The following is a 25,745-nucleotide window of genomic DNA, read 5'->3' as shown; positions in this document are numbered from 1 at the left end:
GGATGGATGTTGCAACTCCGTACTCACTGTCATTACGAACAACAGCTGTCCTGTCAACCTCTCACTGGTCTCCACTTCATGGCAGAAAGAAACCTCATCTCTCTCTGGATGCATTGCTGTCCTCTAATTAGGCTTACCTGAATTAAGTCCACCATGTTGGAATCCTTCAGTATTCTTTTCAAAACTGGACACAACTAACAAATATAATTTAATAATCACTGGGCACACTTGAGTTTGAGAAACAAATGGCTCCATAAGCACCATGCTTTTTATTTGAAGGTTATACACAATACATCGATTATATGATACAACCCCTCACATCTTAGACAACACAATATACAAGAATTCAATGCAAATGTAGGAACCACAGCCAGATAATACCAGCCAACAGAACGCCCACCCTCCCCTCCCACTTCAAACAAAACACACCTTACCTTGCAAACAAAATGGGTATAAACTGTGGCAGACTGAATCTCACACTCAAAAAATTTAAAGTTAATGATTCTTGTCTGGGTGACAAGTGGCTGCCTACAGCAAGAACAACAAAAAAAAAAACAAAACACAAAGCAAAAGAGCTAGGGGCAGCAGCTCTTTTTAGTCACTTGCAGTGCTGTCCATATTCCGATCCAGCATTTTCATTCTTGCACATACCTGCTGGTTAGAATTGCCCATTTCCATGCCCTCACAACTAACAGTACACAGCAGGGGAACACAATTTAATGCTAGATCAAGGTCGAGGCCAGGTAACAAGGCGGCAAAAGAATTTAATGAGTATTAATGTTTCTACAAAAAGCAAAACTTTGGCCTTTTCACTAAATGTTCCAAATGTTGAGGACAGTGATTGCTTTCCCTCCAGCTTAATGTACCTCCATGTATCCTGTTTAATAAAAACATCTTAAACCTGCTGATATGCTGTAAATCACTTATCTCAAAATAGCTCATTTTAATTTTGTTTAAGCAAGACTGGCGTACTGAAAAGAAAAAAATGGGAAATAAGTGGTGGAGTGATTCAGGAGTATTTCTGGAGTCCCCTGTTTAAATTTTCACTTGTGGAAAAACATTTCTGTAATATTCAACTTTTACATACTCGAGTCAGAATTAGACCTATCCAGCAGAACATCATTTCCAACATATGAATACATTAATTCACAACCAGTATTTTCTCACTTTACCACATATCTAATAACATTTAGTGATAGTACTTTTGTAGAGGAGCAACCAGAATGTTTAACTAAATAATAAAAATCAAACATGATCTGAACTGCTATATCTAGATAGCAGATTTATCCTTTCTTTCCAAGAGGAAGCAGGGGCCACCATTAGAGGTTTCCACATAAAACACCACAGTCAATAGAAATGCAAAATAGTAAAGTCAGCAACAGGGAAATGCAAGGCCCTGATACAAAACTCAATAGGGACCAGTCATCTACTTTTGAGACACTGAACTAAACAAAAATCAAAGCCTTCAAGAGATTGCATCTCCTGTCATGTGTGAGGCCATCAGACAGCTGTACAGAACTTTTGTGGCCAGGACAGAATAAGCAACAATATATCTCAGACCACTAGGGAGCACTGCAGCACAGGTGATGCAAACCCATTCAACTGAGCCAGAAGTTCTCCGAGACTAGTAGTAATGTTTATCAGCATCAGCCTTAGAGCCTTTTACTGCTGTTGCGGCGTCCTAAAATAGAAAAAATCCTTTTTGCCCTTTAAACAAGTATTCTGTTTTCTCCAAACAGCTTTATTAAACATACAAATATTTAATTCATGTTTTAGGAGAAAAATGATGACCCAAGTACAGAACAAAATTGTTTTCTGTTCTGTACAGCAATGACTGACAGACTGGTGGCCCGTTCAAGATGACTTCCTACTCTTCACACATTGCTGCTGTTCCTCTGTAACTCTGTAAAGCAGGATCAGAAAATTTGATTGCAGTGGCTGTGCACAAAAATGTTATTCTGAGGAATCATGTCTGGACTACACAAATTAAATCCCAATTATTATTGCTAAAATCCTTTGATAAAAGCTATCCTCAAATAATTAAAATTTATATATATATATTTAAAAACCATCCACAGTATGTTGTAAATTGAATAATCTCACATGGCTGTATTGCTGCCTTTCCTTCTTTATGTCAAAATTCAAGTTAATGTAGGAAGTATTTACACCATGATGACACACTGCTACAGAATGTATTTTTATAACTGCATCTGTTTGTTAAAAAAGAAAACAAAAAACAATTGGTCTACTGCACTGAAGACTTAGTCAACTGTCAAATATGTTGAGCATATTCTATGTGTTGAGTATATTTGCCCACTAAGGGCTTTGGAGGTAAGATTATATCATAAGATCACAGCAGTCTGCACAAAAGGAAAGCCAAGACCTAGAAGTGGAGTTTTGCATTTCAGTTTAAAAGAGATTTTAGTAATTATTTAATCAAGTTTTAGCCTGTCAATGATTTATGGTTGAAGAGTATTCTAGAGATCAAGTTTTACAAATTTGCAAAGTGAGGAGAACTTATGAGCAAGTAAGCATATTACCACCAATTTCAATAAGTTAAGTAACAGAATATCCTGCCTGGTGCTGTTAAAAAATAAAACACTGAATGTCTTTGGGAAAACTTGATAAAACTCCCCTCAAAAACTTTCAAAATTATATAAGCTGCAAGTTGGAAAACATAATTATGTCAACAAAATTAAAAATGTGGGGGAAACATAAATGACTGCTTTGTGACATGATCTCTGCTACTAGATATACCACTGTTTTTGCTGAACACCACACGTAAAATGGGGTATCAACATCTTAACGCTGCCTCGTTAGAAATCCTCCCTGCAGCTTCCTTCCAGTTAAATAAAAACTGCCCAGCCAATCACATACTTTTGCGCCAGCCTGTGAAATGAGGAGCACAGACACACGTCGAATAGCTTCACTCTTTCACTTTCCATTTCCCTCTCTTTTTTTTTTTTTTTTTTTTTTACATTTCCTAAACTTTCTTCCACACATTCAATTTTCCTCAATACAAAAACAAAAGTTATCCCTGAAAAAATGAAATAACAAAAGAAAAAACATTGCAAGGAACATTACCAAGACAGCCTATTTTATCATTCTTTTAACATTTAAATACAAAAAGACTTGTTCTTACACAAAATAGTGCATAGTTTTTAAACTTCATACATTTCCTATTTTACAAAACTGTAACTGAAGTAGAAAATACCCACTGTCCTATAAAACCTCTTTGTTTGGCTTTTTTTTTTTTTGGTTTTAGAAATTGTCAGGCAGCATTTTAAGGCAGGTTGTCTTCCAGGACTCTCCTAGTCCTTGACAAGCCGGTAGACATGATATTGGGCACCGTGTTCACTCGTTGAAACTTCAAACACAAAAGCTATGCATAGTAGAGTCTCCTGGGTATCACGGTTTGTCACCACCTGGGGGAAAAGAACACAAAATAAATAAAAAAAAAAAAAAAAAGACAAGCAAAGCAGCCACTTAGGGAAAGGGATTCAAGGAATGGGGGAACACTCCTTGATGATTTTAGTAGCACTTTGGAAAAACATCTTCCTTAGACCAGTGATTTCCAACCACTGTGCCGCGGCACATTAGTGTGCCGTGAGAAATCATCAAGTGTACCATGGAAAATTATCCAATTTCACTTAATTGGTCTGAAAATTATTATTTATTTACTGCAAATAATTTGTCTTCGCTCGTCTATGCAACAGTGACAGACAGAACAATTAAATACTCTTCCAGTAGGTGGCACCAGATGGCGAATTAATCTGTGTATCTACATGTTGCCATTCAAACAAAAGAATTAGTGATGCTTCGGCTGTGACAGCAGTGATAGCGATGGATAAATATCTGAAATGAAAAAGTACACAATCCGAACTGGATTCTGGAGAAAATTGTGACCCAGATGAAGGCCTTAGTATAAGTAGTGGTCAGAAGAAAGCAAAAAAAGGTGAGCTCAAGACAATACAAGGAAAGTTATCTTTCCTTTGGATTTACTTTTACCGGGGAACCAACCGAGACGATTCCGTTATGCTTGGTATGTGGGGAAAAGCTGTCCAACAGTGCCATAGTTCCTAGCAAACTTAAACGCCATCTCCAAACAAAACACCCGTCACTTCAAAACAAGAACACAGACTATTTTATTCAACTTTGTGCACAGACTAAGAAACAGGCAGCTTTAGTGAGGAAAACCACAAAGACGAACGAGAGAGCTCTCAAAGCTAGCTACCAAGTTGCTGAACTCCTCGCCAAATCAAAACAGCCACACACGGTGGCAGAGACATTACTACCTGCCTGCAAAATCATTGTAAATGAGATGCTCAGCCCTGGCACTCTTAAAGAAATAGCCCAAGTCCCTCTCTCAAATAATACAATTGCCAGATGTATTGATGACATGTCTGCAGACATTGAAAGGATCATTTTGGAAAAGTTGCACATCAGTGGAAAATTTGCATTGCTTGATGAATCTACGGATATAAGTGGACATGCACAACATTTGGCAAATGTGCGCTTTGTAGATGGAGACACCATCAGAGAAAATTTCCTGTTTTACAAGGAATTGCCAGAAAGAACAACAGGAGAGGAAATTTTTTGAGTTGTATCAAAGTACCTTGAACAAGGAGGACTTAAGTGGGAAAACTGCATAAGTGTTTGCACTGATGGAGCAGCCGACATGTTCTGGCGCACCAAAGGATTTGTAAGCAGAGTGAAATAGCAACAACCAGATGTTATTGGGACGCATTGTTTTCTGCACCATGAGGCACTCGTTGCCAAGACATTACCAGCAGACCTAGCTCCTGTATTGGACGATGTTGAGCACATTATAAACTTTGTGAAGACAAGACCTGTAAAAAGTCGCATGTTAGCATCATTGTGTGAGGAAATGGGAGCAGAGCATAAAGTGCTATTACTGCATATGGAGGTCTGGTGGTTGTCCGGTGGTACTATTTTGCAAAGTTTTAGCCCATGTGTATGAGCTGCGGGAGAAACTAAAAGTGTTTTTGACAAATGAGAGGTGTGATGACGCTAAGTTGTTTTCAAGTGATGAGTGGTGTGCAAGACTGGCATATCTGGCAGATATATTTCAACATTTAAATGACCTGAACACACAGATGCAAGGTCTAAAACAAAAACCTGTTCACAAGTGCAGATAAAATAAATGATGCAACGGTGCAGCTCTGGCAACAACATGTGGAAAGTGCCACACACCCAGAAATGGCAAGGTATCAACATTGCTGCACTGTGTGAGACAATAGGCAAGCATTTGAAAACTCTTGAACAGAAGTTGTCATTTTATTTCCCTTCAGTTTCCACTGATTTCCTTGACTGGGTTAGGAACCCATATAGCTCAACCGTAGGTGGAAAGGACATGACTTTGCAGGAGAAAATAACTGTACTGAAAGAAAATCGTGGTTTAAAGCTGACCTTTGCTGATCTACCTTTGGAATGTTTTTGGCCGACTGCTGCCAAGGAGTTCCCCATTCTGGCAAGCAGAGCTATTTCAGCCCTGCCCCCATTTTCCACAACCTACCTATGAGAGTTTGGCTTTTCAAGCATGACTGCTATAAAAACTAAAAAAAGAGAGACTCAGAGCTGTTGAAGAAGATCATCTTTGTGTGTGTCTTTCTTGAATTCCTTTGTGTATATCAGCGTTGTGTTCAACTAAACTTTTAAATTGTGAGTAAATTGAAACTAGAAGATCATTATATTTCATTACATATACTTTTTGTGACATTTTTGTTTGGTGGTGCGCCATGGGATTTTTCTAATGTAAAATATGTGCAGTGGCTCAAAAAAGGTTGGGAAACACTGCCTTAGACAACACGTTTTGCATAAGACTTGACTCTGCAGCAACTGGAACTCCCCATATGTACAATCATGTTTCGATATCAGTATCACTAATTTGGTTACTATGAAGAAAATGTTAAAAATACACAAGATGCAGTAATTAGGAATTTTACCATATGCAATAGTTACTAAACTTCACAATACTGGGCAATTATGTTTTCAATCAATATACTTTTTAGTAACATATAACAAAAAAATTAAGTGAATCTAATTTTCAGATTTTAGAAGATTTAAAATATTTTGCATGGCTGTAAAACAGAAATGAACTTTTCCATTAGAAAAAAAACAAAACCCAGGAGCCCACTGACAACTACCCAAGAAAAGATTTCTTAAGCGTTATACAAGGTGCCTTTCTAAGCACTCAAGGACACCGAACAAACAATAAATAACAAACACATTATAATCAAAACTTAAAACATTAGAAAATACAGAAAATATAAAAATGTAAAAAGTGTTTAATAAAATACCAAAAAGAAATTCCACAAAAAAGTTTAATTACTATTTTATACACATTAACATTATTTATTAATTATTTATTTATAAATACTAACTTTGAAAGTGAAATTTAACTGACCAGTTAGAAGTAGAAAAAGTATCAACTGAAGAAGAAAATTTTTAGTAAAATAAATGAATATGTACATAATACAGTATATCTTCTTGTTGAGCTACTGTACTTTTTAACTATTAACCTAATTAATGACGGTAAAATCCATCATCCATTATAGGTTTCAATGCTCAGTCAAAATACACTTGCTAAAATGAAATATATAATGCAAGGGGCGATAAGGGGGCTCATTATTCACATAGTAAACACTTGTCACAGCATGATCTGCTTTTACAGATTTCTGATCAACCCAATGATTTTCCTCACGACTTTAAATATGCATTAAAATTTAACTATTTTAATATTTAATATTTTAACTATTTTAATATTTAATATTTTAATTATAGTAAGCGGGCATGATTCTAATACACATTCTATCAAAGTAGAAAACACAACACAAAACAGATACTTAGACTGTTTGCAAAACATAATTAAGTGTAGGAAAGAGGATATTGATTGACATTTCTTAACTCTAGTTTGGGCATCATAAAATTATCATTCTCAGTCATTTATAGGATATGACTTATGGAGGTGGGACCACTGTCTTTTTTTCTTCAATTCTTTATTGTCATGTGTACAAGTACCATGTACAATGAAATGCTTGCTTGCAAGTGAACATAGACAAAAAAAAAAAAACCCACACACAATAAATAAATGAATATAAATACATAATAAATAAAACCAGAATCCTAGGAATAAATAGAGACAGTGGCAGAAGTATATCTGCAGGTAGCAGTGGAGGTGACACAAGGTTACTGATTGTTCAGGAGTCTGATTGCAGTTGGGTAGAAACTGTTCCTGAACCTGGAGATGCGAGTCCGAATGGACTTTAGTCGCTTCCCAGATGGGAGGAGGGTGAAAAGTGACAGTGCAGGGTGGCTGGGGTCCTGCCTGATACGGTTCACTTTCCTGAGACAGCGTGTAGGGTGGATGTCCTGGATCGCAGGGAGCTGTGTGCCTGTGATCTGCTAAAGTTTATGAGCATCCCTTTCATTTATTTGACATTTCCCTTGAAAAAGTTATCAGAGCACATTAAGTATGATTCTGCAAAAAGAACTGCGTGCGTCTTGAGCTTACAAGCAGTACTTGTTTGAATTTCCTGTAAGGAATCATTATTATCATGAAAGTCTAACCCTTCTTTGTATAACCTTAACATTTTACTTTAACATAAAACAAAAAGCTGCTGACATGGTAATTTTATATAATGTATATTTCTGAAAAGTCAAATTCTTTAAAAGTAGTCTTGTTTAAAATCAGATGTTAAAATATCAATGATGTTGAAAATTATTCAGATTTTATTCTATAAAAATGTCTTAAATATACTGTGTGATTTGTGGGATTAAATATGGTCATGTGAAAAAGTAAGTATATTCCACAAAATGTTTTTTTCTTTTTTAACTTGAGGATATGTCAAGATTTAATCTACACTTAAACAGTATCAATACGTAAAGTTGATATAATTAATCATACCACATTTACATTTTGCATAATTTAAATAAGCATAAATATCAATTACACTTGTAGAAAAAATAAGTACACCCCAACATTTAGCACTACCTCAAATACCTAAAATTAGAATCACGTGCCCCTGATCGTGCAAATAATTATAACATCATTATAGATGTCTGAACCAGTTGTATTTAAACGACAGGCATTTACTTTGGTTTGCTATTTGTTGCTTAAGTCTGTGCTATTACCATGCCTACATCAAAAGAGCTCCATGAAGCCTTCATAAAGAAACTGACATATGCCAGTCAGTTCGGAAAGGATTTTAAAAAGATCTACCAACAACTACAGATCAATCATTCCACTGCTTGTAAGATCATCTACAAGTGGAAAAAATTTCAGACAACAGTCAACTTGTCCAGGCCATGCTGCAATTTCAGCCTGAGAGAAGAATGCAAGTTGCTGAAAGAAGTCTCTAAGAAACATAAAATTGTATCACAGGACCTATAGGTAGCTTTTTCAATTGTTGATGAAAATGTGCAAGAGACTACCATTAGAAAGGGGTTGCACAAATTAGATCTACAAGGAAGGTGTACCAGGAGGAAATCTTTGCTGTCCAGAAAGACCATCAGGGCAGGACCAAAGTTTGCACTTGAACATTTTTGCAAGACCAGGACTTCTGGAACAATGTGATCTGAACACAAAACAAAAATAGTTATTTGGCCATGGCATTGAAAGATGTTTGGAGAAGACTAAAGCACAGAATTCTACCTGATATTAACTATAAATCATGATGGTGGTAATGTCATGGTATGGAGCAGCTTTCCTGCATCAGAGCCTGAACAGCTCACCATCACAGAATCCACTATGAATTCCTCACTGTACCAGAGACTACTTGAGGGTAATGTGAGTTTGTCTATCAGTAGATAAAAGCCTTGCAACATGATAATCCACCAAGAAATGGCTGAAAAGGAAGAAATAAAGGGCTCTGGAGTGGCGAAGTCAAAGCCCAGATCTGAATCCAATCAAGTTGCTGTAGGGAAAAGTTGAAATGTACTATGCATGAAAGACACCACTCAAACATCACACAGACGAAAGAAATCTGATTGGAGGAGTAGGTAAAACTTTTTCCAGTCGAAGTCAGAGACAGCTAGTTAGTTATAGGAAGCCATTACCTGAGTTGTCATTACCATCTATAATAGTCAATGGTGGACTTGAACAAATATGCCATTCCATCAGTGGAAAAATTAATTTCTCATTGAATAACAGACATTTTTTAAGTATATCACCATTATTTATAGATACTTTTTAAATGAAGTTCAAATCTTGGTATGCCTACATGTGTTAAAAATGATAGTATCATTTCATAGGATGTGTGTGCTTTTTAAATGACTGTATGTTTGGGTGAAATTTCAAATTAATCAGCAATATGATAAAATGAAGCATCAGAGATTTGATTAACAATTGTACATTACTGAAAGCCTAAGCATGCAAGCTAGAGTAGTTCTATTCAGGTATGTCAAATTCAAGTGACTAAACATAGTGTTGATAAATGAATGCAATCTGTATTTTGGAGAATCTTAGAATAAACACACACACATACAAACTGTGTGAGACACTATTTAATGTGCTCTACTCATGTCAACTTAGGAGACACACTTGCATCCGCATTTAATTTTTAACCTCACAAATAAGAAGAATACGAAGTAAGATTAAAAAGCTTCATTTAGCCAAACTATAGATGTACATATTCAACTAATGTTTTGCTTGGAGATACGCAAATGGAATTAAAAAAATATTAATTTGGGCAAAAATTAGTTTTTTGACTAATGGGAACAAGAGTACAATTTCTCAAATGGGAACTTTAAGACTGATTTTATCTTGTGCCACAGTTACTACATATAAAAGTTTTTATCCATAGTGAAAGGTTTGTGCTATGGTGTATAGCCTCAAATACTAGGAGAGTTTTGTTCTATCTTCCTGAATATGCATGTTATGTAAACATAATGAATACTTTTTAAGCATGAGTGGTAAACAGAAATGTAAATTACACTTTCTTATATTTAATATCATTAACATCAGACAAGCTTAGTTTGTGATGTATTTAAGCTAAGAGAAGTCAATGATGTGAACAACATTATTTCAATTACTTTCTAATGATAGTAAGTCGCTTAGTTAGTAAATTAAATTTCTATTTACTCCACTCCACCCTTTTTTAAAACCACTGTGCTTAGCAAATTTTTAAAAATATTTTGAGAGCTTTTTGGGGAATAGTGCTTGTGCAGTCAATGGCTATAAAAAGCAGGTAAGGAGAACTTTGAACTAGTTTGTCTGAACATCAGTTAGACCTTTTATACTTAACTAGCCAACCCGTGGCGTAGCATACTCCGCATAATCACGGCGCTTCTTTACTGATTTTTAAGCCCAGGGAAAAAAAATGAACATTTGCAAAATTCATAATTTAATAAACCACCAAGAAAAGTAACATTGCAACAATGCAATGCATGCTACGAACCAACATACAATCTTCGTTCAGTGCACAGTGCCTGCTCATGTGCCTGCCCCCAACTTCTAACCTGAGTCGCTTTCATCTGTGCACCTATGAGCCACATTGTCTTTTCATTGTTCTTTGCGGTTTCCTGGTGCTTTTCTATATATAATCCACCATGTCACCCGACCATGGTAGTACCACTTACTGGGTATTCCTTGTTCATGGGGAACAATTGCAAGCCCCGGTCTCCAGCACGAATGGGGTTTAACAGCCTACCCACGTCTCTCGGCGCCCGAGTAGACACACGTCGTTCCATTCAGTGTAGCGCGCGTGCAGTACATCCAAGGGCATCACAGACCTGTTAATGCTCAATCTCACGCATAATTATTTATTGATGGCTAAACACTTCCGGAAAGACACCGTTGTCTAAAAGGGGTGGGTTTGAGGATTGAAGTCCTCGTTACAAAATGTGCAATTGAAGGTGAGAGTGGAATGAGTTTGTAAGTGTTTCTTGAGAGCACGAGTTGTTTTGAAGCATTTGGAACAAAAGGTGCACTGAAAGTCCTGTGTGGAATGAGTTTGTTCAGGGGAGTGTGTGTTTAAATGTTTTTCAGGAAGAGGAGAGCGGGCAGGTGACGTCACATTAGTGTGGCGAGCACGTGGGTGTGCACCCTGTGTGCACATACCGACAGCGTTAAAAGATGTCACCAGAAGGTTATCACGTGTGTATTTGAGAGGCATGAGAACCTTGTAATGCCCATGATCCAAAGGACCGCTAAAGTGCAGGGATATGGAGAGACGTTGGGCCGGATTGTAAACTCAAGGAGAGGCATGAGGACGTTCTCGGAAGTAAATGGTGATAGTAGCTGGAAGCATTTGGAACATTGCCACAATTTCTTCCTTGCCACCATAGACTCTGGACTGTAGCACAGACGAAAGCGACTTACGGGGTGGTTGGCGAGTTGTTGCGTCCGGGCACATGAGCAGGCAGTGTGAATGCCTGGAGAGCGAGGGAGGACGCGGGCTGGGGAATAAGGAGTGTTGGTGGGTGGGGAAACGTTTTCCGTGTTCCTGTAGGACCATCTAAGAAGACGCATGTTTGTCACGGATGCGAATCGCTGTATATAGCGTGTAAAACAGTTTGCGATGGTGGACGCAGTTGTGCGTCGTAACCAGATGCTAATCGCTGTATGTAGTGTGTAAAACAGTTTGCGATGGTGGACGTGGTCGTGCGTCGTAACCGAAAAGTCAATGTGGCTCTGTGGTGCATATGGACTGTAGCACAGATGAACATGAATGACGGCGTGTTTTGTGAGTCGTCGCGTCCAAGTTGGTGGCCGTGGCTCTGCAAGGTGTCGTCGTATCCAATGGTCTTAGAGTTGGTGGGCGTGGCTCCGTCCTGCGTGCGCCATGGGTGTCTTACTCACTGGCGGCTTAGTGAATTATATATATATATATATATATATATATATATATATATATATATATATATAGATGATAACACAGAAAAAAGAGAAAAAAAAAATGAGAGAGACTGGGAACTAGGAAAATTAATTGATGGGGCTGGAGTTGCTAAATTGTACTATACAGCTATAATTGTGTAGAGAAACAGAGAACTGCACATGCCCAGGTTCCAAAGCTAGTGTCTTCCAAACATTTATCAGATGTATATGTATTTTTTGTTATTAAGAAAGCAGACTAGCAATACTTAATTTTTTCATTTGAACTATTTTTACTTGCTCTTAAAGTACTACAGTTTTACGTGGTTTGATACTCTTTTTAGTGGAGCACTTCATTTTTTTTTACTGCAAAAATAGGTACTCAACAACTTGTTTATTTTGTATGTACTTAAATCAAATAATGCAAATCTACTCTTCCTGTACTATTTTAACTGGAGATCACATAGCCTAGAGAGTCACCTGTAAAATGGTGAAGTTTTCAAGCACACTGTTCATCATATACTTCTCTGGCAGATGTTTGAGTTTGTGGATAAAGTTGATCATGTATTCACACATGGGTGAACGATGAATTCTGTACACAAAGCGACCACCTTCCATCCGGGCATATTCTGTCTGTGAAGAAACATTGAAGTTATAGAGTCAGAAAACATGCAGCATTCAGGGACTTATCATAGCAGAGGTTAGCTGCATCAAGTCTGATGTGAAGTAATCTAATGAATTTAGGATACTGAACCAACAGACAAGTTTAAATTACCTACAAGAGACTTGCACAGTTAAAATAATTTTGTTCCTTGACACTTTAAAACCTATAGGTTATTTTTTTTAACAAATTATTCCAGTCTTAGCAGCTGTGGCTGTAAAAAGAGTCCTTACCCTGCATACGAGTACAGATGTAGGCATAACCTTATCCTGACAGTATTGGGTAAAAAAATGAAATTTACAGGAGGAAGGGAAAAACAAAACAAAAAAATACATGCATCCCTGGATTTATCCCATAAAACTGTACCAAACACTACATCAATGAGTTTTTTAATGACTAACTTCTAAATTCTAATCTGTAATCACAGCTCTAGTTGGTTTAGAACTCTGCTACAAGAGTTCTTACACAAACCAACAGAAGTGAGCAAATAACACCCATCCATCTCATCCTTTACTGGTTTCCCTGTGTCTTACAGGACAGAGTATAATAGTCTATTTTGGCAAACTCGTTCTGGCCCAAAACAACCTGCGTTCTATAGCGCCTGACTTAGGAACAATCTACCCTAAATTAATGAAATTAGCTGACTCAATAAATTCTTTCGAAAAAACAACTTAAAGCTCATTTGTTCAAGAAGGCTTTTAATTTGCCCTCACTTTTTGAACTTTCTTTCAGGTTTCCATCTCTGTTCAGATTTCCAGGAAGATATGTGTTAGTACCACAAATGATCTTATTTGTTAGGATATTCTTCGCTTGTAGTATTCCTATTTTGGATTAATATTGTTTTTTGTCTTTCAGTGCTTTTTACATCCTATATTTACCTTTTCATAATGTTTTATACAGGTATATTTTTATCAAATATTGTATATGCCCTGTTCTGTGACACACTTTGAACATGAGAAAAGTTCAACATAAACAAATTTTTTTATTATTATTATTAAAAATTAAAGTGTTTCCAAGCCAAAGTAGGCCTCTAATTAAATGTAAATCTCTTACCTCGACTTTCTCAACAACCTGCTTCCCAAATGAGCAGACCTTTGTGGAGACTGTAATTGTCATGTTTTCACTGCTACTGTACTGACTGCTCACACCATAGAAGGAACCAGGTCCATCCTGCACACTGCTGTTAAGATCCGCCTGCATGTTGAGGACAAAAGTTAGTGATACTCTAACATGTTAAACAAGACAGTAAACAAAAAAAATGTGTGGATTAACATAACTCTTTTGCTGCCTATTTTCCCAGCAACAAATACTGAAGCCAAAATTCATAAATAATACAGGCAATTTACAAAAAGTCCCATTGTCCTCCTCCTCCAAAATTATTACTATAGTTGAATTAACTTTGCTGGAATGTGATTGCAATAAATAAATAAATTTAAACCCCAATCACATTACATAATTTTGAAAAGAGTTTCAGTCATATCCTACATTTACATAATCTTAGTGGGGACAGTTGCTTGACAGCAGTTTGACATCTCTAATAACTCTGTCAAACTGGTCTGTACCTTGCCCTGACAAAATTGGACTTTACCTTAAGTTATAGGGAGAGGGTCTTATGTGTGAGAGCGTTCACCCTGAAGTACAGAACATACAAGTATTGTCCTACAAGGGACAAGGAATAGTGGGCATTTTTGACTGTGTACACAAAACAGAAGCCCCTCTCTCATATTTGTAGTACCACAACAAAACTAAAAAGTAATCATAAAAGGGCTAAGACTTTGGCTAACTTGTCATACTTGGAAAGCCATTGTATGGGCACCAGTTGTTGCCAGGCCACCATTGTATGGGCACCAGTTGTTGAAAGGCCACACATTATTGGACGCTGAAAAATATGAATGGAGTCATGTAATTTGGTATCCTCTTAGATTCCTAGCTGTGTAATCTGACATTCTCAAGGTAAAGAGATCCAACAACTGCCGTTGTTAAGTTTGACATCCCCTACCCCTAGAAGCTGTGTAGTGTGCCACAAGGTTTTAGGTAAAAGCTGTCTAATGGACTCCAAGAACTGTTAAAGCATACTTGACTGAAGGCATAACCCTGCTGAGTAGCAGAAACATCCAAGTTTTAAGTCCATAGTACAAGTGCTTCTGTTAGGATTATACTGCCATTTGTTAGTTAAACTAAAAGCTTACCCAAAACTTGACTAAAAAGAAGGCATTTTGAGGGCCTTTTTCATATAACTCCTTCAGCCCTCCTTTCTTCTCAGGGAACTTGTCATAGATCTGCCTGATATCCACTGCTTCCAGCAAGGGGTCACTATATGAGGGGTTTGTCTGTCCAATGTGGACAAACAAGTGTTTGCTGAACTGTAAAAAAAATAAGCACAAAGGCAGTTGTGGTAAGAATACATTTGGCTAATGAGCAAGAAGTTCATAGAATATGCAAGCAAGTAGCGCGCTAAGACACTTTTAACTGAACATCATGTCAGCAAATTTGTTTTACACTGAGATCTGTTTTTTGAACAACACATCAAGTATGGACATATTCTTCTATTTGTGTGTCAGGGTCACCAAACAGTAGGGATGTGATTTAATCTGGTATCCTTTAAACAAAAAATGCCGAAAAGAGAACTAGTATATCTGACTTTAGGTAAGAGTGTGTTTATGCTCTAACAAGTTTCATTTGTAAGCAGTGCTAAAGATAAATATATTGTGTACACTTTCCTGCAAAAAAAACAAAAAAACAATGCCTTTTTGAAAATTAAATGAGATGCATTCATTCATAACCATTTTGTAAACAAAGCCACTTAGGAATTGCAGCTTAAGGTTTTATGCAAAAATTCAGGATTGGATGATCTTTAAACAAAATTCTAGGGAATTTCATACAATGTCTATAGCAGTGAGTATGGCTAATTAAGATCAGTAAACACAGGGTAACTTTGAATGGGGGGGATGTGCTAAGATTTATTATCTTCAAGGCTTCCTCAACAAGACAATTCTGACCATGAATCAACAACAGTGTGCTACTAACCAAGATCACAGACAGAGGTCCAGCTTTAGAAGGAATACATACAGTTTGACGATCCCTTGTTCTTCTATTGCAAACTACATATTATGCAAGGCTTCTGGATCAAACATTTGCTTAATCAAAAAATGCTCATGAACAGGCAGATAGGAAGACAGAGGGTGTCTGATTAATATTTCAGATGACTTCAGCACAATGTATTTTATAATACATTTGTAAAATTCACCAAACAAAATACCCACTGATTAATATAAAGCTGATGTTAACAACATAAGGGGGCAATATGTTAATTAAAATTCAAAATTAATTAGCACATTGAACAGTCTTCGCAGCTTTTTTTATGCTACTTTATGTTTCATCTACATATCTCTTAAACAGTTGCACGTTACATCTGTAATTCATTAAAATTAAAAACAAAATATATTTTTTTATAAATGCAAAACTTTGTAAAAATAACCCTAAGGGGAGCAACATTTTGAATGCTTATACTATTCAAGATATCTGATGGCATTTGTTGCTACTCTTATGAATCCAGTTAATTTTTTTAACTTTCAAGCTCCAGTAAGAAAAAAAACTGTTTGTACATTTTCTTTAAATTTCTTAACCCATCTTTCCATTTCTGGGTCAAAGAGAGTTTGAGGTAATACATTTTGAATTTAACACAAGACAGAAAACAGTATTAGACAGAATGCAATTTCTGACAGGGCAAACTCACATAAACATGATCATTCACTCACTCACACTTGGCCAAGTTAAAAAATGTAAAATTAAATTACACTCAAACTGGCTTAATTCAATTCAAGGTTGCCAGATCCAACCTTACTCCGAGTGCCAGTTCACTGTAGGTAAGGCAAATTCTCATTCAAAAGAGACCGATTTAGATTTACCAGTTAATATCATATGCATGTTTTTGGCATGTAAGAAATTCCCTTTTACTTTCATGCAATTTTTGAAAGAGCACTGTATTAAACGAAAGGCAGCAGAGCTACTTTAAGTCAGAACTATGATGTGTATACAATTATAAAATATCATTTAATTTTTTAATAGAATGAAACAGATTTGCTTACAAGGGGGCATTTTAAAGATAGTTTGAGTGCTATGGGGTGAGGTATTATATCTCTACTGAAATCTAAGAAACAAACCTCAGTTAAGCTATTTTCACAAATAACAGAAAACTTCTGGGACTCATCAGGAAACCTCTATATGTAAACCTTTCATATTCGCAATTTAACAAAACTTACTTTAAAAGTGATACACAAAATTATAGCTTAGATACCAAGACAGATTAAGTGTTGTATAAGATCTGTATAGTTTACAAATACGTGCAGTTGATTTGATTAATTGTTTATAGCTAATATCTGTACAATAGCATGGAGTAGACTACGGAGTTTGTTTTCCTTCTTACTTACTGTGTCAGGATCCCGCTGAACTTCCATAAAGGCAGAGTACTCAAGCATTCGTAGCTTAGAGGAGGCAATGGTACGATCCTGCCACACTGGCACAGCAGTAGCTACAGGCGGAAGAGGAGCAGGAAGAGGCTCATAACCTATAAGATGCACATAAGGTATCAGTAAACTGAGGATTAGTGAAATTATCATTGTGATGATCACAAATTATGTGTAAAATCTAAAAACCTGTCACAGATGCTGTTTCTAATAAACAAGTAGATACTATATGGCTAAGGCAGAACTGAGATAGAAATGTTGCCTTTGATATCATTTGCTTAAAAGTATGTCTCGGACAGACTAAAGAAATAATAAATGCTAAGCTAATATTGGTTTCACACTTTGTCTAACTTTGACAGCATCTGCTCCACTATTTTCTAGGTAGACATATATATTTTTCTAGCTGTAAGAGAGTCAAATGGAAATAACTGTAAATCTGGCACAAAGCAACAAATACACCATTCAGAAATTAGCGGGCCCTGGTGGTCTCACTAATTCAGTGTTCTATTCAGTGTTGTTTATAATGATGGCCACGAAAAAAATTCATTTAATGTTTTTTTGGATACCAGAGATCACAAATTTATGAAATAACTGGCTTTGGTGAGGGCCAGCAGAGCTCCAATAATGAACAACAGCACACAATATTGAAACATCTATTAAAAAAAAAAAACAACTTTGGGTGGAGTATTCCTTTAAACTGTTTTTCTATAATATTCCTTGGGCAAAATTCTGCTATATGGTAACGTTTTACAAGTGGGGATATGAAGTTTTGTGGCAAACATACAACTAAAACAAAATAATCAAGAATGATGGGGCCACATGTCAAAAATTCTGAGTAAGAAACAAAGCACAAGTGGAGCACCAGTGGTATGCCAGTTATGTCCTTACCAGGTATCTGAGGCGGAACTGGGCCTTGCATGGCATAGCCTTGTTGTGCAAATGGCTTGATGCTATAAAATATACAAACAAACAAATAAATGCATAAAAATGGAGTCCAAAACAAATAAATACAAGCATTAATGGAGAGTCTAAAAACATTTGCAGTAACTGATACAAGAATAGCTCACGAGTCTTGCTAAGGGATACTATAACATTACTGAATCTTGTATGTTAATACTTCAGGTTTAAAAATTAGAAGGGTAGACACAAGTGTTCAAAGTTAGGTAGCATAAGAACGTATATCACACATTGAAAGAAATTATTAGCATTGTGTATAGAATTTAATAGTTCTTTATTAAAAACTGCTGATTTTAGGAAATTAACACAAACAGGAGGATTTGACTAATGAGCATTAACTAAGCAGTGAAATGCTTTTAAAACACACACTACTTTCATATTTTAGCTAATTTCCAAAGTGACCACTGTTGTATTGTACCTAATATTCAATTAAAAAATATTTTCAAATTTGAATGTAATAATGAATCTTTCATTTTAAACCATCAATGAAGAACTAAAACAAGAAAAAGGTGATGAACAAAAGTGCCAATTGCATTTTATTCAACACACTATCTTAATGGGAGAAATTTTACATGATAAATTGTCTCACTTTTGATGATCCAATCACTGTTAAAATTACACAGGTACAGTGAGAGACAAGATATATGCATTATATGAGTACACAGACTGTACTGGTGTTTTGTTTTCCTGATTGTCGTAAAATGTATACATATAAATTATTCATGAATTACTTTATATTCAGATATCTAAAATTGGCACTTCAAGGTTACCTGAATAGTTAAAAACGTTTTAAGATTATTTTAAAATTTGCAGAAAGATTGAGGCCTACTGCTTTGCTAACTAGTAGCAGAGGACTAATCATGCTAATTCACAAAACAAAGCCAGTGTATATTGCTCAAATCATAGCTGTTTCCAAGTCACTTAGATGTTACTAAGAACTGTCTAACTGTGACCTTTGGACAAGAAGAGACAGGAATATCCCTCAGTGGATTATCCAATAGAATTATGTGACAGCTAAGCCATCTGCAGGACTATCCAAATGTTTATTTATTTTATTGGTTTTTGTAAGACCACACAAAAGCAAAATATATGGAAGCCTGTCAGAGTAAAAGCATTGTCAACGTAGTAGTGAGTTTTGCAATGCTATTTACAGGGACATTCCTGCTTATATTACTGCAAAGCAGAAAAGATCACAGCTTTTTAAAATGATTTTCTTGTATGTATAAAAGACTGGCTGCTTTTCACATTTTGTTTTTGCAAATTGTTACAAAAGATCACACAAAAAAAGCCTTCATTAAAATTAACGTTATAATTTTACTACAGTTACTTTCATCTTAGTTCTATTTTTTATATATGTTATTTACAATGAGATTGTAAAGTAATGAAATGGAAAGAAAATTTCCACCTTCTGTTGTCACCTTACAGTCATAATATCTGCACTTGCAAGAAAGAGACTTAGACACCTGAGCAGCAACCTATTTGGTAGTAAACCAAATGCATCAGGTGTGTGTACCATTTCCCATTTCTAATTCAAGACAATCATCTTTAACTTTGTAAAATTGTTTCTATTCTGTCAAATACCTTTGAACTAACGACAAAAAACAAGAGAAATCACTCATAAATCTCTGTGTATATGTTAACCTATTTTAACCACTACCACCACAAAAAATCCATAAGCTTAATGTTTCATTTGCCTACTTGACACATAAGAAAAATCACATTTGATGAAAATATCCACATTAGGTGAAAGTTTTAATGTTTATTAATGAAAGTAGTAGGACTGGGAAAGTTAACGCAGTAATTTTTGCAATTAATGTGGCCAGTTTCATGAGTTAATAAAGTACTGTATTGCCACATCCAGAGCAGGCAACAACGAGCTCGCCTCATAAATACTGGTGTTCATTTTCTTGATTTATACATACCGACATACATGCTGGGGAGTGGGAGGAAAGGGGGTTATGGCAGTCCTGGTGCAATTGCAAGGAGAAAAAGTGCACTAATTTTTTTTTTTCATTTTACATTTCTGTAAGAAAATTGAATCATTGTCATACCACCCAAGTGCAAAATAAGTTATCTTTGAGTGGCACTAAAACCAAAATAAGTCTCCAGTACCTTAATATTTAATTCACCAGTCTGTCAGGTTGCTTGCAGTGCTGACTGCCCTAATATAATGACAACATTCTATGAAACAGAAGTATATTGATTATCCCTACCCATTACTCCAGTCACAACTAATGGGCTACAGCAGCAGAAGACCACACTGGGTGCCACTCCTGTCAGCTAAAAATAGGCAATTCAGGCTACAATTCACATGGGCTCAATAAAACTGGACAATAGAAGATTGGAAAAACGTTGCCTGGTATGATGAGTTTCAATTTCTACTGTGACATTTGAATGGTAGGGTCAAAAATTGGCATCGACAACATGAAAGCATGGATCCATCCTGCCTTGTACCAACGGTACAGGTTGGTGGTGATGGTGTACTGGTGAGGGGGATATTTTCTTGGCACACTTTGGGCCCCTTAGTACCAACTGAACATTGTTTCAATGCAACATTCTTTTATGACCACAGTGTACACATCTTTTGATGGCTATTTCCAGCGGGATAATGCGCCATGTGGTAAAGCTAAATCATCTCACATTGGTTTCTTGAACATGACAATGAGTTCACTGAACTCAAATGGCCTCCACAGTCACCAGATCTCAATCCAATGGAACACCTTTGGAATGTTGCGGAATGGGAGATTTGCATCATGGATATGCTCCCGACAAATCTGCAGCAACTGCATAATGCTGCATAATGCTATCATGTCAATATGGACCAAAACCCCTGAAGAATGTTTCCAGCATCTTGTTGAATCTATGCCATGAAGAATTACGGCAGTTCTGAATGCAAAAGGGGGTCCAACCTGGTACCATCAAAGTGTACTAATAAAATGGCCGGCAAATGTATATTTCCATCTTAATGTAAATAAACAAGGTTTTTCATTAACCATTTTTATATGCTTGTGTTTTACCTCAAATTAAATGGAACTATCCAGGAAATAAGATGGAAGTGGTCTCAGCTCTGTGAACTGACATTATAGAAAACTTGACTGGATATCAGAAAAAATTCTCGTGTAAAAGTACTCCATTTCGCTCTGATCATTGAGGGGAAGGTGTAGAACAGTCATTTAGCTAATACATTAAAAATATTTGTTTCTCACTACAAGTTAAAAAGTCTAAAAGGCCTTTACAAAAGCATCAAAGACAGTAAAACACTGAACACTTCCAAGTCTTGCAATATTCATTTGTGACATTACTTACTCCTGAGATGTTCCAGGTTGTCCTGGGATGGGGCCAGTCCAGAACTGCTGGGGAAACAAAACACATATGTAAACAAAACTGAAACATAAGAAGGAACCTAGTATAATACAAAAAGTTTAGTCTGCAACATCAGATGTTGCAAAGATCAGTCATAAAACTCTGTAACCTCTCCTCAATTTCTGTGTACTAGGTAGTACCTGGCAAATTAATGACATTAAACTTCTCATGTACTCGCACTAGATTTTTTTTACTCCTTGCCCAAGCTGCTCAAATTCAGGAGAACAAATCACATACTTTGATTAAATGTTGCAAAACTGCACCTTTACTAGTCATGGATGGAACACCTGTACAACATTTCACATTTCATAAACACTATTTGGCTCTGTGCCATTCTATATCAGTCACTGACTACCTATATGGGCCACAGAACATGATTTAGGGAATGTATTACTCCATGCCATGATGCATGTGTTGCCAGCAATGTAGGTTTTACCTAATACTGTATGTAACTCTATACTTTTTTCTGGTTTTAGAACACTCTGATATGTTTATCCAAGGGTTATTTTTTCCAGATTTGCTCAGTTTCACATAGTGAACTACAAGTAGGATCAGAACTAGCAACATAAGGGTGTCCAGTGTCTTAACCAATACACCACACTATGAGCTATGGATGGTCTCGCTACTCAGTCACGACCCTTTAAATAGCTTGCGTATGCAAACAATGCATCAGTGGTATTCCATGAAGACCTCTTAGCAAGTAAGCCTCATTTAAATTGAGACCCTGGGTTTATCTGAGACAGTTTTGGCTTCACCAAAGAGGATTAGGGCAGGTCATGCTTGGTCATTAAGGCAACTAGGTGTTAGCTGTTAGCCTGCCTTGTACCAGGCTAAAGATGAACCTTAGACTAATGTTGTGGATTGAGAGTTCATGAAATTCCCACCCAATAAAAAACAAAACCTTGGAGAAAGTTTCCAGGATTTTTTTTTTTAGCTTATCTAATGATGCCTAATTCGCATTTAAATTAATCTCACATGTTCATTACAAAATGGTTAAACATTAACCTAAACAATCCATTGAAAATAAAGCACACTTAAATTATGTAATTTATTATCCCATTTTTTGGGATACTTTTAGCATATCTAATTTTGCTGCATTCTTAGTTACACTATCATTTAAATTAATCTGATATTCCATAAAAAGTGGTAAAACAAGAAACTACTTTCTATTGAAAAATGTGATACATTATTCATTGTTGTCATTTAAATTACAATACTATTCGTCCCCATTGCTCTTTTTGTCAAAAGGAAAAGAAATAGTAATAAAAAAATAAGTTAAAAAAAAAGGATGTGTTGCATAATGTTAAAATCATCAGTTATAAAAAAATACCAATTTCGAGTCAGCAAATCTCTAACATTAAGTTGTGCAAAGATGTTCATGGTAAGAAAAAACGCAGCACTTTAAGTACCATCTAGGATCATCCAGGGTGTGCGCCTGTATTTGTGTAGAGCTTCTAAACCACCAACACAAATAATACATACTGTATGTTATGACAATATTTGTATGTTCATTGTAAAATAATTAAGAACAACATACAGTATGTTAAGTTGACTCAGTTGCACACGTCAATAATTAAATTCATTTGACCTCTTTATTATTTAATAGCAGCCTTGGTATTTGAGTAAACTTAAAAATATCTGATATCTCTTATTCTATATGTACCTTCAGCGACTTTTCTCCTAATCTCATGCATGTCTGAACCTTTCTTGACTGCCACTACCTCTATTGAGTGTGGTAAAGCATGCAATATAATAATAAAAAAAAAAAAAAAGTACAGTATTTTCATTTCAGCAGTACATTAGCTGACCATAATGAGAATATTATCAGTACTGCTTCTGGACATTGTAACACTGATCCCTGCAGTTCAGCATGGCTAATTAGCATGCATAATTAGCCATGTGCCCAGCTACAATCTCAAAACAAGCCTTAAAGGAGCAATCTCATTCTCTCCCTAAAAAAGAAAAAACCCCTGTGATGCAATAATACCAAATTTGTAACTGTTTACAATGTGTTTCTACCTTCTTCATGGAAGAAAAAAGGGCCTGAGCAAAGCATCCACATAAATAGCATGGGCAAAACATCCACATAGAGATCAGAAACAAAAAAAAGACTTGTAGCTGCATCTGGTGCTGCTAATGTGTGCCGCAAGAGTGGAACTGTGAGTACAATGATGCAGTTCCTACTTCTCCATTGACTTTAAAGCATTTTGTGGTTTCAAGCGAAGTTCAAACATTTCCATGATAATTTGCCAAACTCATGGCAAAGTAAACTCTGCAGGATTTGTTCATTGTTGTATTAAAGCATGATTGTATAGTAATATACTCCAGTTACTCTTGTGAAAATGTTTGATATACAGGTGCTGGTCATAAAATTAGAATATCATGACAAAGTTGATTTATTTCAGTAATTCCATTCAAAAAGTGAAACTTGTATATTAGATTCATTCATTACACACAGACTGATGTATTTCAAATGTTTATTTCTTTAATTGTTGATGATTATAACTGACAACTAACGAAAGTCCCAAATTCAGTATCTCGGAAAATTAGAATATCAATTAAGACCAATGCAAAAAAAGGATTTTTAGAAATGTTGGCCAACTGAAAGGTATGAACATGAAAAGTATGAGCATGTACAGCACTCAATATTTAGTTGGGACTCCTTTGGCCTGGATTACTGCAGCAATGCGGCGTGGCATGGAGTCGATCAGTCTGTGGCACTGCTCAGGTATTATGAGAGCCCATGTTGCTCTGATAGTGGCCTTCAGCTCTTCTGAATTGTTGGGTCTGGCGTATTGCATCTTCCTCTTCACAATACCCTATAGATGTTCTATGGGGTTAAGGTCAGGCGAGTTTGCTGGCCAATCAAGAACAGGGATACCGTGGTCCTTAACCCAGATACTGGTAGCTTTGGCACTGTGTGCAGGTGCCAGGTCCTGTTGGAAAATGAAATCTGCATCTCCATAAAGTTTGTCAGCAGCAAGAAGCATGAAGTGCTCTAAAACTTCCTGGTAGACGGCTGCGTTGACCTTGGACCTCAGAAAACACAATGGACCAACACCAGCAGATGACATGGCACCCCAAACCATCACTGACTGTGGAAACTTTACACTGGACCTCAAGCAACGTGGATTCTGTGCCTCTCCTCTCTTCCTCCAGACACTGGGACCTTAATTTCCAAAGGAAATGCAAAATTTACTTTCATCAGAGAACAAAACTTTGGACCACTCAGCAGCAGTCCAAAGGCGAGACACTTCTGACGCTGTCTCTTGTTCAAGAGTGGCTTGACACAATGAATGCGACAGCTGAAACCCATGTCTTGCATACGTCTGTGCGTGGTGGTTCTTGAAGCACTAACTCCAGCTGCAGTCCACTCTTTGTGAATCTCCCCCACATTTTTGAATGGGTTTTGTTTCACAATCCTCTCCAGGGTGCGGTTATCCCTATTGCTTGTACACTTTTTTCTACCACATCTTGTCCTTCCCTTCGCCTCTCTATTAATGTGCTTGGACACAGAGCTCTGTGAACAGCCAGCCTCTTTAGCAATGACCTTTTGTGTCTTGCCCTCCTTGTGCAAGGTGTCAATGGTCATCTTTTGGACAACTGTCAAGTCAGCAGTCTTCCCCATGACTGTGTAGCCTACAGAACTAGACTGAGAGACCATTTAAAGGCTTTTGCAGGTGTTTTGAGTTAACTGGCTGATTAGAGTGTGGCACCAGGTGTCTTCAATATTGAACCTTTTCACAATATTCTAATTTTCTGAGATACTGAATTTGAGACTTTCATTAGTTGTCAGTTATAATCATCAAAATTAAAAGAAATAAACATTTGAAATACATCAGTCTGTGTGTAATGAATGAATCTAATATACAAGTTTCACTTTTTGAATGGAATTACTGAAATAAATCAACTTTGTCATGATATTCTAATTTTATGACCAGCACCTGTATTTTTACCTCTTGTTCCTGGTAATTTGCCTATGCTGTAGACTGAAAGTGTGCCACCCCATGATATTCAATGGTCCTGTTTGTTCACACCACTAAAAATCTTTTGAAGTTGCTCCTGATCAGAGCACAGGTCAGTTCTTTTATATGATACTGATGTGTATGACCAATCACACTGCGCAATTAGTCAAATAGATGAAGGCAACCTCCTGCAGCAGGAGTCACATCGGGGTATCACACCAGTGACAGAAACTGTAGCTTTCTCTTTGAATGCTCAACTCATCTCAATTTCTGAAAGCACTTTTTCAGGTGAGGGTTTCATCTTTTTTGAATGCTAAAAGTGCATTACATATCCTAGTATTCTAGTAATTCTGAAGAATGTTATTATATATTATTTTCTATTGCTCCTGAATGTGCTGTGCATATTCTAACTGAATACCTACTAAAATTACTGTTTAAAACAAGTATTTAGTAAGTCATCAGTTATTTCTTTACAATTATGGTATACATTAAATTGCCAC

General features: G+C 36.4%; 1 protein-coding gene across 7 annotated transcripts in view; it reads right to left on the bottom strand.

The window, feature by feature from the left end:
* Nucleotides 1-233: 233 nt before the first annotated feature.
* tead3a (TEA domain family member 3 a) overlaps nucleotides 234-25,745 on the bottom strand; it is a 176,058-nt gene continuing 150,546 nt past the window's right edge. For 6 of the 7 annotated variants that reach the window (XM_051924585.1, XM_051924590.1, XM_051924588.1 and 3 more), the window contains 7 exons: nucleotides 21,224-21,270; nucleotides 17,849-17,910; nucleotides 16,925-17,061; nucleotides 14,684-14,857; nucleotides 13,548-13,688; nucleotides 12,314-12,466; nucleotides 234-3,425 (listed from right to left, as the gene is read on the bottom strand). In XM_051924585.1, the coding sequence (XP_051780545.1) occupies nucleotides 3,312-3,425; nucleotides 12,314-12,466; nucleotides 13,548-13,688; nucleotides 14,684-14,857; nucleotides 16,925-17,061; nucleotides 17,849-17,910; nucleotides 21,224-21,270 (828 nt within the window). In that variant the 3' untranslated portion in view covers nucleotides 234-3,311. The remainder of the gene's footprint in view (nucleotides 3,426-12,313; nucleotides 12,467-13,547; nucleotides 13,689-14,683; nucleotides 14,858-16,924; nucleotides 17,062-17,848; nucleotides 17,911-21,223; nucleotides 21,271-25,745) is intronic. The other variant, XM_051924587.1, reaches the window with a different exon arrangement.

This window comes from Erpetoichthys calabaricus, chromosome 3 (assembly GCF_900747795.2).
Source record: "Erpetoichthys calabaricus chromosome 3, fErpCal1.3, whole genome shotgun sequence".
In the NCBI taxonomy this organism is placed as follows: Eukaryota; Metazoa; Chordata; class Cladistia; order Polypteriformes; family Polypteridae; genus Erpetoichthys; species Erpetoichthys calabaricus.
The sequence above is the reverse complement of the archived record's forward strand: the minus strand, read 5'-3'. Positions and strand labels throughout refer to the sequence as shown.